This window comes from Aplidium turbinatum, chromosome 3, assembly GCF_918807975.1.
Source record: "Aplidium turbinatum chromosome 3, kaAplTurb1.1, whole genome shotgun sequence".
Lineage (NCBI taxonomy): Eukaryota > Metazoa > Chordata > Ascidiacea > Aplousobranchia > Polyclinidae > Aplidium > Aplidium turbinatum.
The window spans coordinates 26454252-26473186 of NC_137474.1; the positions used below are offsets into that span (position 1 = coordinate 26454252).

The 18935-nt window shown below is 41.9% G+C and overlaps 2 protein-coding genes across 2 annotated transcripts in view; both read right to left on the reverse strand.

The window, feature by feature from the left end:
- Nucleotides 1-2167: 2167 nt before the first annotated feature.
- On the reverse strand, nt 2168-3227 carry LOC145766665 (myb/SANT-like DNA-binding domain-containing protein 3). Its single transcript, XM_082578377.1, has 3 exons — nt 3020-3227; nt 2813-2935; nt 2168-2484 (listed from the first exon to the last, which is right to left on the reverse strand). The coding sequence occupies exons 1-3, from the start codon at nt 3225-3227 to the stop codon at nt 2168-2170; spliced, it is 648 nt and encodes a 215-aa protein (XP_082434503.1).
- A 3968-nt stretch (nt 3228-7195) lies between these two features.
- The window catches only part of LOC145767033 (mediator of RNA polymerase II transcription subunit 13-like), a 42973-nt gene continuing 31233 nt past the window's right edge, over nt 7196-18935 (reverse strand). Inside the window, exons 17-38 of the mRNA XM_082578764.1 lie at nt 16994-17069; nt 16713-16804; nt 16025-16157; nt 15544-15887; nt 15005-15465; nt 14550-14677; nt 14315-14434; nt 14055-14171; nt 13816-13986; nt 13534-13745; nt 13207-13390; nt 12967-13126; nt 11494-11668; nt 11210-11404; nt 10915-11123; nt 10681-10838; nt 9844-9999; nt 9458-9637; nt 8988-9124; nt 8231-8426; nt 7977-8049; nt 7196-7848 (exon numbers count right to left, since the gene is read on the reverse strand). Coding sequence (XP_082434890.1) covers nt 7716-7848; nt 7977-8049; nt 8231-8426; nt 8988-9124; nt 9458-9637; nt 9844-9999; nt 10681-10838; nt 10915-11123; nt 11210-11404; nt 11494-11668; nt 12967-13126; nt 13207-13390; nt 13534-13745; nt 13816-13986; nt 14055-14171; nt 14315-14434; nt 14550-14677; nt 15005-15465; nt 15544-15887; nt 16025-16157; nt 16713-16804; nt 16994-17069 — 3810 coding nt within the window. The 3' untranslated portion in view covers nt 7196-7715. The remainder of the gene's footprint in view (nt 7849-7976; nt 8050-8230; nt 8427-8987; nt 9125-9457; nt 9638-9843; nt 10000-10680; nt 10839-10914; nt 11124-11209; nt 11405-11493; nt 11669-12966; nt 13127-13206; nt 13391-13533; nt 13746-13815; nt 13987-14054; nt 14172-14314; nt 14435-14549; nt 14678-15004; nt 15466-15543; nt 15888-16024; nt 16158-16712; nt 16805-16993; nt 17070-18935) is intronic.

Consider the following 18935-nt stretch of genomic DNA (forward strand, 5'->3'; position numbering starts at 1 on the left):
TCAGGCAAGCGGAGTTTTAGTCAAGCTCGGCTTAAAACTTGAGCGCGATGCAGAAACTAATTTGCAAGGTCGCTTGGCCAAGCCACTCTTTGAGCTGCGCTTCATAATAAAACTGGTTTTAAGCCACGTTTTTGACGCAAAGTGTGACGTCACTCGACTTGCCATGGTGATTTTTTGACAAAGCATGTTGACAGCAACTAGCAAGCATGTAGTGGTAGACAACAATTTGTAGGCTACAAGTAGCAGTTGTTTTTTAACAACATTGTAACTGAAAAATAGCAGTGAACCAAAACTATCTGGAGGTTTGTCAAGGGGCTAAATAGGGAGGGGTAGGCTATTAATAAAAATTAAAAGTATTATTGAAGTCTACAAAATGGCGAGAGAGAGAGGATTCTTTATGAGAGCCAAAAAATCAACTAGCAAGTATGAACAAACAGCAACTTGTACAAGTACTGTAGAGTTTTTTCTTTTATATCTACAGAACTTCGTTGATAAAAAATGGTTGTAGAAAGGCAGAGCCTCATCTTACTGAATGTATAGCCATAAAATACCTTACCTGCATGCTGTACTACAGCCTCTGCAGGTATACTTCGGAAATAGTTTTTACAACAAAAACATAAAATTGCCGAAGTGATAAGCATTGGTTAATCATGCATCCAATATTTTGTTTGCTAGCAAGAGGAGGATAACAAACGTTTGTTTATTTTTTACCAGAAAACGGTTTACTTTTTAGCAATAACATACGGTACTTTATGGATACATTAGACTTGCTTGAAAGATTCATTGAAGATGAAGAACCAACGGTTAACTTATCACGCAGGATGATTAGGGATGCACAAAATCCATTTGACTATTATGATGATGACCAGTTTCATGCACGCTACAGATTTAGCAAAGCTGTTGTAGTAGAACTGTGCCAGCAACTATCCGATAGTTTCACAGAGCGAAGTCAATCCCTCTCACCAATGCTACAGTTGCTTGTTACCTTGAGATTCTATGCAACTGGACATTTTCAACGGAGTGATGGTGACTTGATTCAATGTCACCAAACGACTGTATGCCGTACGGTAAAAAAAGTTTCAGCATATATAGCTGCAAGGAAAAGCACATTCATAAAGTTTCCATCATCGCCAGCAGAAATTCTGCATACCAAACAAAAGTTTTATGCTATTGCCAATTTTCCTCGTGTAATAGGTGCAGTTGATTGCACACATATACCTATAGTTTCACCTGGTGGTGAAAACGCTGAAATTTTCCGGAACAGAAAAGGCTATTTCTCAATAAACACCCAGTGCATTGTTGATGCAGAATTACGCATTACAAATATTGTCGCATCATGGCCAGGAACAACCCATGATTCACGGGTCTTTGATAATAGCCGGATTTGTTCCCAATTTCAACAAGGCAATGTTAATGGAATACTGCTAGGAGATGGTGGTTACGCTTGCCGAAGTTATTTACTGACTCCGCTGCAAAACCCATTAGGTGCAGCACAAGTGCGCTATAATAGAAGCCATATCAAGACACGAGGAGTTGTGGAAAGAGCTTTCGGTGTTCTTAAACAAAGATTCCGCTGCATGAGAACGCCGCTGCGGACCAAATTAGAAAATACATTGGTTATCATTGTTGCAGTGGCCTGTCTGCACAATGTTGCTATCTCTCACAATGATATGATTACGGGAACGGACTTCCAAGAAGACGTTTCAAGATATTCACATCAAAATGACAACAATCAACAAGGCAACTTGTTTCGAAGCCAGTTTATCACTGAACACTTTTCTTAAAGGACTTCTGTTGCTCTGCTGCATTACCATCATTTCTGTTAACTCTGTACATTTTATTGTCGAATTTACAAACAAAACCAATGCAATGAATCGTTATAGGTAAATTGTTCGTAAACAGTTGTTCGTAACACAATTGTTCGTAAAACAATTGTTCGTAAACTGTTGTTCGTAAAATGAAATCCGTAAAACAATTCTTCGTAAAGCATTTCTTCGTAGGCCTATACATCAAATTTCAACTGCATGCACGAAAAAATGCTTTAGGAAGAATAATTGTTTTACGAAGAATTAATTTTACGAACAATTATTTACGAACAATTGTTTACGAACAATTGTTTTACGAACAACTGTTTACGAAAAAACGTCGGACACCGCAATGGATAAGTCTACTGTGATTTTTTCAAATTGAACAGTTTAGCTTCATGTTCTTCTATCATGAGCTTGCGTTGCAGCTTGAAATTGGCCATTTTTGCCAAGTGTTCTTCCTTGGCCAACTCCAGTGCTTGTCTTTTAACAGCAATTTCAGTTTGGAGCAGTTCTCTCTTCAGCGCATCTATAGAAGTACTTGCCTTCCGCTTTAGCTTGGGAGCGTTCACACTTTTGCAAGTGCTAGACCCCATTATTTGTTCATTATCATCATCAACTGGGTGTAACACCACTGTGATACTTGGATCATCACTGTCGTCTTGTTGACTTTCTTCACCTGCAAGAAAAAAGATAATGTACAACAGTAGTTCACACATTTTCTAGTACCAGTGTTTATTCTGTGGCAGTACTGACTATCCATCTGTGCTATTGGTTAACTTTATGCAAATTGTCAATGCTTGTTCTTGTTACTCAAATCAGCTTCTGAGTTTTATGGTATCATTGGTTTTTGTTTTCTGTCAATCTGTTGGGAATTACAACTTCTTGATAAGGATTCTGTGTGTGTACTACTGAAAGAATTTGTAATGAAGTACAATCTTTAAAGACAGGTTTCTGATGAAATAGTATAATGAGATAGATTAAACCTCACTCGATATCACTCTTACCACAAAGGACGTCCACATTGGCTTCATCAGCTGCAGGGGTGCTACATGACGGTATTGTAGCATCAACTTCAGCATCATCATCAAAGGGATTATTCAAACTTTCTATCTGAGCAGGAATCATGCCTGTGTGTGTAAAAATTATTGATAAATGTCTCTGTTTGAAGCAAGTAGAACTGTATATTGTAAAAGGTAAAATGCTACACTTACTTGCAATTTTTTCCGCAATATCGTCAGGAGCAATGATGGGCTTCCCCCCTCCTGTTGCAAAAATTTCTCGACGAATAGCTGCTTTGTGTTGTTTCGCTCGAAATTTTAAATTTTTCCATAAACTTTGCAATTGCTTTGTTTCTCTCTGCGGCCCTTGTGTACTCGAACAGAATATATCGGTTAATTTTTGCCATGTATTGCTTTTCATTTTGGTGGTGACTTTGTCGGTTTGTTTGCATTCAATAGAGTGAAAGAAGTTAAACGTTCCATCATTCACAATTTCCAGTAGTAACTTCTTTTCTGCCTCTGTGTAATTGCTGGATCTGTTTTTTTTTGGTAGTACTGTTGTAGGCCTACCAGTATTAATTTCCATGTTTTGTTTATTAGCATTCATAACTTATTATTATCCTACAGTTGTATGTATTCCACATGTAACTCAAATAAATCTGGTCAGAATTTTCTCTTTAACCTGGTCGTATGAAATGCTTCTAGTAAGCTTCAGCATTTCCAGAAAGGCCTACAATGTTCTACAGACGGAGAATGCACATTTTAGCAAGCTTCAAAAAGTGCCCTGCACGATGGACTGATTACACAACTTCACCGCAATCCTTTGAAATCGAGTTTGCAAAAATACTTAAGTCAAGATGCGCTGTTGTTAAGTCGCCTTTTTTGGCGACTTAAATTGGTGGCTCAAAACCTGGCATGAAACGAGTTTTAAGCTAGGCTTAAAGTAAGAATAGTTTCTGCAGCGCAAAACTCGGCTCAAGCCACTATCTAAGCTCGACTTGCTTAAAACTAGTTTTGAGCTACCTTTCTGCATTCGACCCTTGGTGATGTGGCCAATAAAAAGTAAAAATTTAAAGCTTGTTAGTAATTTGGAGGTGCGCTTAAAATTAATGTAAAGTTATTGGGTTTTTATAATTTTTGGTATTTACGTGACTGTAAAAAAATTGTGGTTTTTGTTGTTTTTTAAAATAAGGCTAATTCAACCCTCACGCAATCTCATTCAATTGCTCACCTGTGAGCGACAATTTGAGTGTGAAAAGATAGGCTAATAACTAGTCCAACAAAAGTTTTATATTTTAAGTAACTTATAGGCAGGGCCGGATTAACCATTAGGCTATAGCCTTAGGCTCTGGAAAAATTCGGTCCTCAATTTTTGTAAGGCTGGAAGTGATACAGATCCAGTACAGTTTTTGTTTAAAAACGAATGACTGGGTTCAACCAATACATATGAAGAGCCCATTTCCAAAACCACGTAAGCGCCACATTTACCGAAATTGAGTTTGGAGCAGGCCTTTTCAACCTGGGAGTCGCGAATCGTTTTTCGGAGGTTGGCCAGGTGCTTGAAATTCCAGTGTATTGTTTTCAATTATTTTTTGCCAGAAAAGATTAAAAACTGTGTTTTTTTCGCAATCGCCCATTCCTCTACTTGAGGTTATTATATCGTTTAAGCTTTCAGACGTTGCAAAGGCTTTAACTATAGGAAACCATTCGATATTTTTCACCAAGTTCTTAATTGTAGCTTACGTTGTTTTGTGCAGACTAAGTAATGATAACCAGTAACAACGCTATGGTAAAAAAGCAAATTATGTAGAATCCTATGCAAAATATAGAATTCTCACAATCGTTTTCAATAGCATTGAAAAAAATTGGTGTCGGATATTTTGTTTGGAAGTTCTTTCAGCAACAGGTGCACGCATTGATAAACTTAATAGTTAAACAATTGATTGAGTTTCGCTTTTAGCAGCATGATCGTTGCTTGCTTCACATTCACACGTTTATTAATAGTTAAAAATATGCAGCACCAACCATCTCACTGAAATTGATTTAAATAAATCCATAAAAGATTGCAATAAATTCAACCGGTGAAAATGCGAAAACGTAGATTATTCTCATTATTTCTCCTATTATCTAGCCAAGCTTGATAGAAAATGGAAATAACAATCGGAGGAAATGTAATAAAAGCCGTGATAACATCGCAAAAAAAACGTTTTTCGTTTCGAAAGTTTACGTTGGAACAGCAAAACTAAAAATAACAGGATGTGGGCATGAATCAAGTTTGGTTAAATTTTGCATTAAATATGCTTTTGTTGAATACTTTTATGACGGGATGCGAGACTACATTGATTGCTCTGAGGAGGTCGCGGTGGAAAAAAGGTCGAAAACCCCTGGTTTAGAGTGTCATTAGGTAAAGTATTACCATAAGTACCTACTATCCTCTTCTTTCTTTCCAAAATTTTTTCCATCTGCTTCAAACTTGACAATAAAAATTGTGTTTGTTTCCAAAACCAATTATGAGTCATTTTTCTGTTATGTTTATGTTATTTTGCAGTAAATAATTTCAATTTTTCATGTATGTATTTTGACTACTTTTTGTAGCTTGGTTTGCAAAATGAGGCCCTTCTCTAGTAAACAACCTTAGGCCTACAGTACCTTAATACGGCCCTGCTTATAGGCAACTCCAAATATTTGTCTGTGTTTAGATGGTTTTGAATGTGAGATACAAGAAGATTGAAGGAATGGTTGGTCCTGTTGAAAAGCTGAATGACGAAGTTGAATCAGTGAATGCCTTTTACTATCTAGGAGATAGATTGAATGCCAGTGGTGGTTGTGAAGCGGCAGTGACTGTGCAAAAGTAGGTTTGGTTGAGTGAAATTCAGAGAGTGTCGAGAGTTGTTATGTGGTAGAAGATTTCCGTTGAAAATGAGAGGAAGAATGTATACTAGTTGTGTGAGATCTGCAATGCTATACGGAAATGAGACATGGTGCTTACGGAAAAACGAATTGGCGATTTTAAGAAGAACTGAGAGAGCGATGGTGAGAGCAATGTGTGGTGTGAAGCTGGTGGACAAAAGGAATACCGAGGAACTTATGAACTTGCTTGGGTTGAATGAGAATGTTGATAAGTCGGCGAATGGAGTGAGGTGGTATGGGCATGTTTTGAGAAGGGATAAAGATGATGTTTTGAGAAGAGCGCTGGAGTTGCAAGTGGAGGGTCGTAGAAAACAAGACCCAAGAAAACGCGGAAAAGGCAAACTGAAGAGGAAAGCAGCAAGGTGGGCTAGACAAGAGGACACGTTGGACAGATCGATGTGAATCCGGCCACCCTCGGTAACGGGGACATCACCGGATTATTAAAGCTGGACTACTATTGCTTTAGAGTTTAGATATGCCACGAACGTGCAGAAACCAGCAGATAGGAAAAATGTTGAGGGTGCAATATCAGTTGGCAGATCAGGAGATCAAACACCAAGATTATTTGGATTTCCAAGACATTAGTCAATCGAATGGGAAGGCCATAGGCTACGCTTCATGCCCAGGTGGGAACTGCCAGGATTAGACTTTGTCAGTCCGAGGATGAAGATTCCTGAAATCATTCACACAATTCAGTTATAACCTAGACTCGGCATGGAAGAATTTTCGAAAACTCCTCATTTCGGCAAGCAGCATCCCCTTCCTAATTAGAGGACATGTGTGTCAGAAGCGTAATGCTTTATGCCAGTCATTGTGGAGGACATCAAACGTTTGAGCCATAATGACAATGCCATGGTGAGGTGGATACTGGATACCCTCAGAGCGACGGGCGGACAGAGTATCCAGTGAACTATTCAGAAGGCTTGGCATCCACCAAGCAGAATAGGTTGTACGGTGGAGGAGATTTGGTACGGCCACGTGCAACGAGTAGAAGAAGACTCCTGGCCTAAGAAGGTTTGATCGCTGGAAGTAAAAACGCGAAAGACCAAAGAAAAGGTAGTGCGAAAATATGCGGGTTGCGGAGCGACATCGGAAAGCGTCAGATCTGTTTGTTGGTTATAGGCATAATTTCTTGTGTGCTTGCGCCTTTACCTACAGAAAAGGAAACACTCTTTACTTTTCTAAAGTTTAGTGCAATGTTAGATGCCATCCGGAGGGTTGCGACTTTATGTTTAATCATTTAGCAATGTGAAAATCTATTTTTATTAGTTAAACAAGCTCCCTAAACATAGCGTAAAGTATTCTTTAACAGCCTTAAGGGACCCTCCACGAGAAAATAAAGACGTAAAACCATGCACTAACTAACTCATTTAATTCCGCAACTAGACGTTTTGTTTTTGTTTTCTCAAATCAAAAATTCATAATCAACAAATGAGTACCTGTTGTGTAAACCTGTTGTGTAACAATGTACAATTCCAAAAAGAACAACCTTTTATTAACGCATAAACGGCGTTTGTTTGTACATACAAGACTGCCACCACGCGGTAAAACAAGGTGACCCGACTTGTCACAGGGGCCGGAACAAAGGCGAATCACACCATAAAAAGATTAAATAAAGTGAACTACGCGTAAAAAGGTATTTCATCGATGCGTCGCTGTGACGCATGCATAGGCAGTAGGTTGATATCCGCAAAGAACCGTACAAAATTACAAACCGATCCAGGGATTTCATAAAATTTAATCGAAAACAAAACTAACTATTGTCATATTTGATAAAAGTTCAACGAACATTAGGGGTGCACGGCGGGGGTGCTTTTTATTGCATTACGCGCCTAGCAGCGGGTGAGGGATGACAACATAACGGAGACAGACGTTGAAACACCTCTCCAGAGACGACACTGTTGACTGCGGAACCTCTTGACCGACCTCAAGCGGGCACGGGACTTGTGCAAATCATTATGTAATACTGCTCAGTGTGTGGCAGATGACCGTCACCGCATCAGGAAAGCTTGTCTATGGCGTGATAGAGATGCATGAGGGACAGACAGTGGACGGGAAGGCACGAACGCCGGTCCCGCCCCACCGGGTCGCGGGTCAGCCACGACAACGCATTGTAGTTTTCAAGGACAAATCTGAAACAAGACGACGACACGAATTAGGACCAGCAGCGAACGACGTTGCCGTTATATTGTCACTTGTGCAAACTTATACAACGCACGATGAATACAGCATTGTCGCCAACCAGGCATAAGAGGCCTACCTGAGCACTACCGCCGTCTTGTTCGAGTCTAGCGGATGTAGGTTCGGCGTGGAGGCCTCCTCGCTGACACTCGCTGTAAAGATACAAATATCAGCCACGATTTGTCCAAATGGAGGTCAGGTCATGACTTCGACTGTATTGCCAGGAAAAACACTCCACGATCAGATTAAACCAAAGGTAAGTGTTAAAAACGTAAAGTGTAGGGTTGGGTGATAAAAGATAGTTTTGTAATGGAATCCCTGAACACATCTTACTTCGTATGTGCAGCGCAGAGCGTAGGAACACCGGGCATCGGGTACGCGCTTGAGGACAAGTTGACCAGAACCATGATGGTAGTGGACCCGGTGGGGCCGTGGACACCATATATCCCAGGGCCAGTGGTTGCTGCAGTAGGGACGCGTCTTCGGACGTGCCATCGCTCGACAGTAGTCTCTCAGTGGGATTATGTGGCTGAGGAAGTGATGGAACGTCAAAAAAAACATCAAACTTAAACGCAATTGCGCATTTGCCTGGAGCAGCACCGCCACATGTTTGCATGGTTAGAGGAACCGAACAGACTTGGACCAATTACAATAATTGTAATGATGATCGTAATTGAGACTTTTTGTTGTTGTGTAATTGCAATTCCAAAAGATTTTGGTCCAAATTACAATTACATTTGGTAAGTCACAGGCGTGGTATCAGCACAGTAGTTTTGTTAAGCCGCTAGTTGGGATTGAAAATTGACAACTACATCGCAACCCGATCTTTATCAAATGCAATTCTATTAGTTTTTGAAAAAAATCAAACTGTAAAAACTTATCGATAAACATTTATATTAAAACGATGTTAAAACATTTAATTTTTGCAATTATTTGAAACATGCAATTAATTAGATTCGGAAGTGCAGTAATTGCAATTTGAAAATTTCAGAACAATGCACTGTAATAATGTAATGCAATTATCAAAAATGTTGATGTGCAAATGTAATTGAACTGAAAATCGTGTAATTGATCCAACTCTGGAACTGACCTTGCTGAATGCATCCTCGTCACCGATTGAAAAGTGGTTGTGATTGGCTGCTGGGGACGTGGCATCCATGAGGCTGGGAAAGTCGGTAAATATGTCCTCATCCACCAACCCACTCAGCACGTCCGCTGGGAGGATGGCTGAAGGAAACATGAAAATCAGCAAACCTACTTGCCGATCTAACCAAGGTCGCGCTTGCAATGTTCCGCGTGAACAGACCAGATTAATATTTAGCATCGTGTATTACTTGGGAAGACAGGTCACTCGGAATACGTGAAATCGCGAACAATACTCAGCACAATCGCAGAGGATCAGCACTCAAATGACAATCAATGGTTTGACCGGTTTCACATTGAACGCACCGACCCAAATGTGCCATTAACCAAAAAGTAATCCGACCCAACACAAAGCAACGGCGCTCTTATCTTTTGGCGGCCTCATGAATTAAACTATACAACCGTTAAATGACGTACATGTGTCGGTTTGGTAGGGATCTTCCTCGGTGGCGGCGTGGTTAGATCCAGGGAGCTGAGTGACGGCCGATGTAGGGAAGACGTAGATGTGGGTGCATGAGATGTCATTGGGAGTCTTCAGTTGGGAGCTCTGACTCACAGACATGCTTGAACGGCCAAAGTTATTGGTCAACACCACATCTGTATTGGAAAGAAAGTTGTTACACCTCGCAGACATCTCACGAACCTGTTGATAGCATCCCCTATCCCAAACACAAACAACGTTTGAGTTGATACCTTGACGTTCGATACTTGATTAAAGACGTGATATCATCTTTCTACTCGTTTTTCAAGGAAACCAAAACAAAGTAGCAGCGGCCACACTCAGAGAGTCGACAGCGACTGACCTGGCATTATTCTGAGGGAGGCGTCAGGCTCGAGCGAAGTCAAACATGCGCTTATGACGTTGGCGGATTCTCCACCCGACTGGAGCTTGCACTGCGAGCAACTATCACGACGACCGCTTGATAGAAGGCACTTCCTGTTCAGGTACTTCGCCCAGTCTGTCAAATGACGTTGTCATCAGTGTGAGCTCATAGGTAGCATGTTGATGAGTCATGTTGACGATATCAAACAACGACCATATGAATAAGTGATGGCAGTGGAGCCATCGACGACTCCTTTATTAGCAATGCCATTAATAAATGCTTGGTATCCACATAAATAGCATCATGAATCATAAATGAAATTGTAAAATAGAGTTATTTCTGCAACGGGCCATCTGTTGATACCAAGGATTCTTAGCCGGGGTGGATTTACCCCTCGGGTAAATTTAAGCCCCAAGGGGTAAATTTATTAAAGTAGGAAAAATAAAGAGCATGACATACCATGTAGTCAAAAATGACGATAGCTGGACCAGTATTTTACTTTTACAAATATTTTTTATTGCTTGGAGTCTTTCAAATGTCACATGTAAACAAACGCATATCACTGTGATTCGCCGGTTAGTTCTTTGTTTTGTAAAAGACCAAAAATTATAATTTAGTAAAGTAAAATACGTATTACGTATACTACAAAAGTTTAGTGGACTTGTGGCAGCATTTGTGTATCTAAATAGCTGGTGGAAGGAGAAGCGATATTTAAGTCTTCGGGTAAACGAGAGTGGCAAGGTTGACAATCCCTGATGATCTACCCAAAAGATCAATAGAATATAGAAGAGGTTAAAAATGCTGAACACAGCTGACCTCGTATCTCGCCGTGGCTCAACCTTCCCAGCTTCCCAATCACAACTCTCCATGACTTGGCGGAAAATCTGGAGCAGGTGTTGATACAAAACTTCCACAACTTTGCGATGGCGTCACTCCTCACTGACGCGCGATGCTTTCTCCCCACCAGGAGCCTCCTGTGCGACATCTTGTGGTCAGAAAGCAGCAAGCAAGAAATCAAACCGCATCAGAACAAGATTGATAGCCACTGACCTGGGCGGGACTGCGATGTTGATGCAACCGCACTCCAGCAACCCTCCTCGACGGTCGGTGGCGGTAACGAGCACATACTTTTGGTTGTGCGAGAGGCAGTATGAGACGTACAAGGTGTTGGACTCGACTGTTCGGTTAACGACCTCATTGTTACGCTCGTGAGGCAGGGATAGAACATAAGGGGGTAAATACAAATTGCTTTTGTGGCTCTGCAATGTAACAATCACAAGCATGCGGATTAAGAAAGTCACACAAACGACAAGCGTCAACGCAGTTTACATAAACACAAACTCACCAGGTTAAAATCGTTGAGAGATTTTTGCTGAGAAACTTTTGGTCCAAATCCGGTCATGGACCTAACACTGCTCTCTTGCGGCATTGTTTTACGACATTGCGAAAAGACGCTAAAGGACAGCGACCTGAGCACGTGACTAAATGAGGCACTTCCGTTCGATGACGTGGCTTGGAGGACTCGGTCAACCGGAACAATCTGGACGTGAAAGGAAGAATTTGATTGGTGCACTGCCTAAGAGCGGGTACTTGAAGAAGCCATTGTCAGTGGCAACTGGTAAAACTTGCCTGCAATATGAGATGGTCCTTGATCGGCTTGGGTAGAGATTTCTGCAAAGATAGGAAGCACTGCCACAGACCATGAGACATCGTGCCCTCGAACGGATCAAGGATATAGACGACGATGGAAGATGCGGTGGTTGGGTCATAGGGAGCAGGATAGGAGGAACGGGAGTCTTTTAACCTAACATCATAACACAGGTTGGATAGTGGCTACCTAGCAATTTACTTTGCACAGCGCCTGAACTTGATCGGGACATCATTTTAGGATAAATTTGGTTTGCAATTGGTTCGCTGAGTTTTCAAATGAGGTCCGTTTTCCCGTATTAAATCTGTTTTTTTTTTTTAAATGCAGCCATGACACGTTAACCCTTTGAGGACCAGTGGTACACTTATGTACCCCAGATTAGACCTGTTAAATATTTTCATTTTTTTAGCCTCTCGCATTGATTCCCATGGTTTCCAATGAGAAATCCGAAAACGACAACTATTTTGCTCTCAGATGATGGGATACCTTGCCTCAAGAGCCCTAAATACTTTTTGTCTACCTTTGCCAAAATCACCCATTTTCGACCTGCTACGCTATGATCCAGGCGGTGGAATTCTATACTTCAACATAAACACTTTCATCAATGCCCTTACGATAGCTAGCTCACCAGTGTTAAATCAATTTCTGGATGTTTAGCAGAATTTTAGGAAGTTTGGAGGGAATTAAGGGCAGCACTTATCGCCACTAGTGTTGAAAAGACATCTTACTTGTATCAGGCCACATTTACACATCTTTTGAAATTTCTCAATGGGTCTCTAAGAGAAAAAGATAGAAAATCTCAGGCCTCTTTCTGTAAGACGAGACCCATTGCGGAACATATAAGCAAAAGTGCTGCCCTTAATTCCTCCACACTTCTTAAAATCGTGCTAAACATCCAGAAATTGAGTTTAGACTAGTGAGTTATAGATGAAAGGTGTTTCTGTTGAAATATAGAGTTCCACTGCCTGGATCATGGCTTAACAGGTCAAAAATGGGTGATTTTGGCAAAAAGTAGTCAAAAAATGTCTATGGCTCTTGAGGCAAGATAGCAAAATGGTTGTCATTTTCGGATTTCTAATAGTGAAAACCATGGGAATCAAAGCAAGCTAAAAAAAAATTGAAGTTATTTAATTTCAAACAGGTCTAATCTGGGGTACATAAGTGTGCCACTGGTGCTCAAAGGGTTAACGTGTGATGGCTGCAGAGCAGTAGAAAAACCAAATTTGATACGGGAAAACATATTCCATCTAAGGATTCCCCACCCTCGAAACCCTCTTATCTTTGTTGCACCAGAAATTGTGTTGACCGGATAATTTAAAAGGTTATCAAATTTATCATCACTGAACTTCTACGCAACATGGAGAAGCCGAAACAGGTTGCTAGACCTTACCATCTGCTTTGTCTATAGTGAAAATACAAAAACGCTCTTAGTTTGATAGCAGGCATGGCCTCACTTGGTTGGCTGAGGGGATGGCATGATGGCGTTGCGTGACTGGCTGGGCAAAATCGATTGCACACTTGGTGGCGTGGGAGGGATGCATTGCGGGCGGGATCGACTGTCCCGGATGTAGAGTGATGTCAGATCGAGACTTTGTTCCTCTTTGAGCATTTGTCCTGCGGATAACAATGTGGCGGTTGGAGCCTCGAATGAGAATGCATTGGAGCAATCTTTGCCTACAATCAGGCATACCCACCTAAGCTGACCACGCAAGCGTGTGCATACATCTGCAACTTGTCGGCTTCGTTGTTGGATTGATAGTCACTCAGCCACGAACAACCTTCTGGAGGATCAGAGCTGATGTTATCTTCTCCCACACGCATGATCCCGGAGTCTTTAAAGGCTTTGTTGTAAGGCTTTAATCGTCCCAAGCGATAGGACTGCAACAATAGTAGGTACCAATACTGAAATGTTCACGTAGGCAGAGGTTATTGAAGATGCACCTTTTGTTACATGATCAACTGCACCAGTGAAAACTGTGGTAAGCACACGGTTAGTATCAGCCACCAATATCACCACTCACCTCGAAGAAGGAGCTCAATTCTTTAAAAAACAATTTCGCACAAGTTAACACTTGGTTGGTGTCAGGGCTGAGGACGACATAGACGATGTCGCGCGGAGGGGAGTATGGCTCAAGCAGCAACTTCTCCCAATACTTGAGCGCACTAGGCGCGATGGCAAGCCAGTCCTGATCGTAACCTACCACGAACGACGGAATGGGTTGAGGTTCTGCGTCTGAACATGAACGAGCATGGTTAGTGGCAAACAACACAACACGAAGAATTACTCGGCCATCATAACTTACTTTTTCCTGCTTCTTTGCAGAATTCCCTCCAGGTGAGGGGGCCTTTCACGTGCTGCGTTGTTTCGAAGGATCTTGTGGTCCGCTTTTTCTGGATAGCATCTTGTAACACTGGCTTAAGTGACACTAGAAGGCGGTAGAGATCGAATGTGCTGGCACTAGCCAACGCGTCGCCTGCAAAATACTTGTGATGATGTCACTGCGGTGACGAGGTGGAGCAGCAAGCAGTAGCAACAACTCACATTGTGACGTCATCCAGGGATGAATGGAAGATAAAAGAGATTGCGCATCCACCTTGACGGGATGATCGAAGGTGGACAACCCGCAAGTTAAAGCTTGAGCGAACGCTTCACATTCATCTACAAAATACGAATCGACCGTGATGTCATTGTGACGCAAGGAAGTACAGCCGGTCATTGAGCGCAGTAACGCACAATGCAAATCAGCTGCAATTGTAACTATCTACTTGGTACAACTCAATCCTTTCACGAAGATCAATCACCTCTTCGCGCCACAAAGTTTTCAACGTAATTCCCGGAACTTGGGGCGGTGGAAACTTGCACGAGGTTTGAAGTGGTGAATGGGGAGAGGCAGTTGTCCATCGTTAAAAGGAGAATGTCATCTGCAACACAAAACATCAAGAACCTGTTGTCCACTAGTTTCTTTATCAGCATCGCATTTCTGTTGCTGGCCCACGACATGCAACATAGCACTGGGACCGAGTCGAAGGCACAAACCTTGGAGAGAGGAACTGTCCAGCTTGCGGGCGTGAATGATCTCGTTTTCATGACGTGCTCCGACCACTTCCAGTTCATCTTCCAGAAAGAGCCCGGCGCCTACGGAAGCGATGCGGTTGCGAACAGCGCTGTCGATCAAAACGAGCGTTAGCAGCAGCGAGATTTGCATCAAGGAGGAGGTGGTTATGAGCTCTTTTAACTTATAGAACGTCGGTAGAAAGTTCGTCTTGTTGTACCAATGTACCACACGCACATGCAGCAAAGTAAAATAACGGATTCAGTATATTTACTCTTTAAAGGCGCACAAAAATTCGTTGAATCCGGTGATGAACTTAGCTTCGTGATTTTCAAACTGGTTCAGAATTGCTTGCTGTACCATTGAAAGTGAAGATCGCTCATCTAAACAATGCCAGGAAGCAACCGCCATTGATTATGACAAAACACGAGCTACTGACCTGAACCCGCAGCTGCAAGGATACTGCGCCTCCTGGCCGGATAAGGCGGGAAGGTAGCCGAGCTCCACGTCCGCGCCGTTAATGTTCGTGTTGCAGACGCATAGGGCGCATTGGTCGAACGACTTGTCCCAAAACAAGTTCATAATCGAGTCGGAAAGAAGAAGATTCAAGAAAAGTGCTCCACTGCCGTGTTGGTCAACGTACAACCTCTTTGCAGAAAGGTGGGATCCCGGGGTGGGGTAGGAACGGGGAGATTCAATGCTACGGATCCCTCCTTGTCCATGACTAGGGGTGGGAACGGAATAAGGCTGGCCCGATGCGGGAGTCCGTATTGAAGATAGGCTGGGTGTGCCGGGAGTGAGTCCCCCTGGCATGGTGTTGGGTGTAGTCGGAGGAATAAAAGAACCGGGAACTTCGTGGGGGAATATAAAATTCGTAGGCGGAACATTGGAAGGAATCTGCTAAAACACAATGATTGACAAAACGGAATATGTTTAGTCAACATTTGCCGGTTTCATCATTAAGATGAATGCGCTCACCTCCCAAGACGGCTTGTATGGCTTGTCAACCACAGATATTTGTCCGAGCCTGGAGATGGTACGGTAGTTTGTTGGAATTGGATGTCTGCGCATGCGCGAACCGGATTTGTCATCCTGAAGCGCAGACGATACAACCCGCTGTGTGGCGTCACCATGCGGCATATGCACGGCAGGATCGAGCTTGTCCACGTCGAGGTTGCGTTTGTAGAAGCCGTGCTCTGTGACATTGACCGTCGATTGGTCAAACGTGGACCCGTTGGTAAGCAGGTGGTTAGGAACGTAGCGGCCTTCGGGAGAGAAAGCTGGCTCCAACGAAGGTGGGGTCGGGAACATTCGTTGCAAATCTGTTGAAAAACCTGACGTGATGATGTAGCCTACAGTTGGAAATACAAATCCTGAAAACAAAGATGCTGTGGAAGGCGATAGTTCGGTTAAGATATTGTAGGCGTTTGCAGAAACCACAGACGAAGTGTATGCAAACCTTGAGTGGCGTAAGACGTGGTGGCAGGAGCAGCAGGCAGCGCAACAACATCACTGACTTCTTGAGGAGGAGTCGGAGCACCCTCTTCTTCATCTTCTTCCAACATTGGACTTTTTAGATCATCCATGGAAAACTATGACAACAAAACGCAACGTCACGTGAACACTACCAACTACAAGCAACATTAATGAGGCATACGACCATATGTCGTAAAAACTGTGTGGCGTGCATTGAGCTGGTCACTTTCTACCAAGTTATTCAATTGGGATCCCTGCCAAATCACAATTCTACAAGCTTAAAAGTTTCAGTGTCAACATGACATCACTAAAGTTTTGAGGCGATCATTTAAATGTTGCTACTGCAAGATCTTCCTCTTTATTTGAGCTTCTGGAGCCGAGAGTATCCTTTCACAATCCCAGGTTCACCAGTGTCCCTGACTACACTGGAAGGCTACTAGAGCAGCAAGTCTTTGGTTTTGTCATCCAAGAAACGCAGACTTTTTACTCTGTTAGGCGGATTGCAAATAATGCATTGTTGATGATACGGCCTGTGGTCAATTCCTCAGCATTACATTCACAAGAGGAAGATACCACGCCAACCGCGAGATAACTAAAAGCATCACGGACTGATGAACGAAGTTTTGGTGCAGTCCGAGATATTTCACGATGACCTGGCAAACCGTACTCACATCCATGTCTGATTTGTTTCCCATCGACTTGTTGGAGCTAACATAGTTTCTGGATGACGGAAACATCGCAGGGGTAGGGCCACCACTCTGAGCTGCAACAAATCCAGTCGGTAACATCTCGTGAAGAAAAATAAATCAATAAAATAAAGTTATGTTCGGTACAAACAGTAAACCGGATGACGCGCGCCGACTGTTCAAGCAACGCATAACGCATTGCATTCATTACTCTACAACACTTCCACATGTGCACAGAGCATTAAGACTGAGTGTGGTCGTCTTACGTGGTATTCCATTCAGTATGCCAGAAGATGAATTTTGGATGAGGAGGGTTTCAAGGTGGCTCCTACTTGATGGCTCCTGTGAACACGAAATCTGGTTAATGAATAATTCCATACAAAACGATCGGTTAATTAGAAAGTATACATGGCTTTCTGGGCAACATCACCTAGGACCAGGTTTTTTTTTTAAGGTTTGGTTTGGGTGACCGCTAAGTAGTTTTAAGAGACCGCAAGTGTTTCATTTAAATACCAAAAAATAGCCATATTTGCTTAAGACATAGCGAGAAACAACCATTACTTTTCTACTGTAGTTGCAAGTCCAAATTTTGGGAAACCGCTGGAGAAATTTGGGGAACCGTTTCGGTCCCCCAAAACACCTTAAAAAAAACACTGCCTAGGACTATTTCTTACTTTCATCATTTCGTAAAACGACACTAAGTCAAAACACTTAAATACTTTTGTAAACTACCAAGTATTAATTTGGACACAAAGTGTAAACAAAAGCTGTCAATAGCTCCAAGTAACTTGTATTTCCGGGCATAATACTTTATTTTGTCGGGAGCAGTGGCAGAGTGGTTAGCGCGTTGGGCTCGCAGTCGAGAGCCTGCATGTTCGACTCCAGCCACCCGCACTTGCTGTTGTTTCTCTGGGCAAGAAACTTTACGATAATTGCCTCTACCCAGTGATCGATTTCGAGTAATGGGTAGTACCAAATTTAAGTTATAAGTAGAGTAGACAACCGGAAACAGACATTGCCGTCGGCTGCAGCGTGGGTCAGGTGTACGTCGGAAGCTTTACCGCAATGCAGGATAAAGATATGAAAAACAATTCATTATCGAAGTTCCACTATGAAAATAAATGACCGAAATATTTAAAACGCATTTATCTCAAAAATAACTTTATGGAAATTGGGCCCTTCTTGAATTCAAGTATTCAATTGTTTCCGAACTAGTTGATAGCCTGCATTCTGTAACATAGTCAAAATCATCCCGACGTTTATTAGTCAAATCTTTATCTTTTTTCACGAAAAATTCAACGGCCTCAGCTTCTATCATGTTACCAATTACCACGCACCAAGTTACAAAGCAGTTTGAAGCAGTAACATTGTGTAGCATTTCATACCGTTGTTTTTGTATGTGTATTTTGATAATGTTCGACTGTAATATATTTTCTGAGCTTTATTTTAAGGTAAGAAATTTAGTCCGTTTTGAAAAACAGTAGTGTCGATATTGCAGCTACAGTTTCTCTTTCAGAGTGAGTGTTTGTTCCTTTTTGCTCAGTTCAATTGTTTTCATTCTTGCAATTTGACAGGGATAGGAAGTACAATAAGGCAATGTAGCCTACTAATTGTACTGTCTTATATTACAAAGAAATGAGTTAATCTCTTGCCCTTTAATTGATCATTATACCACAGGTTAAAAATTTTTGGATGACGTCATCATGACTTTTATAAGCAAAAAATAAGCAAAATGCCTTTCCACCACTAGTGGCGCTAAATGCTGCTTCTTAATCTTCTAAATCCCCTTACACTTCTCAAAATAATGCCAAATATTCAAAAGTTGATTTTCACTTGTGACCCAACAGTAAGGCATTGGATGAAATGTTTCCAGTTGAAATAATGAGTTCTTCCGTCAGGATCTTGGTTTTTTAAATGTCAAAGTGATCAAGTCAAAAATGGGTGTTTTTGGTGAAAATGGAAATGTTTAGGCTTCTTGAAGCAGAGTATCCCATTATCTGAGACATAGGCGTAGCCAGGGGTGCGAAAGGGGCCATGGCCCCCCAAATTTTCAAAGTTTGGATTCCGAAGTTGAGCCCTTTGTTTAAAATATAATGAAATTTGTAGAAATTTATAACGTTTTCCAAGACATCTGGCTATTAACACCCGCAAGGATTTGTTTTAGACACACAGAAAGACACCAATAAATTTTGCAAATCGTAAATCGCG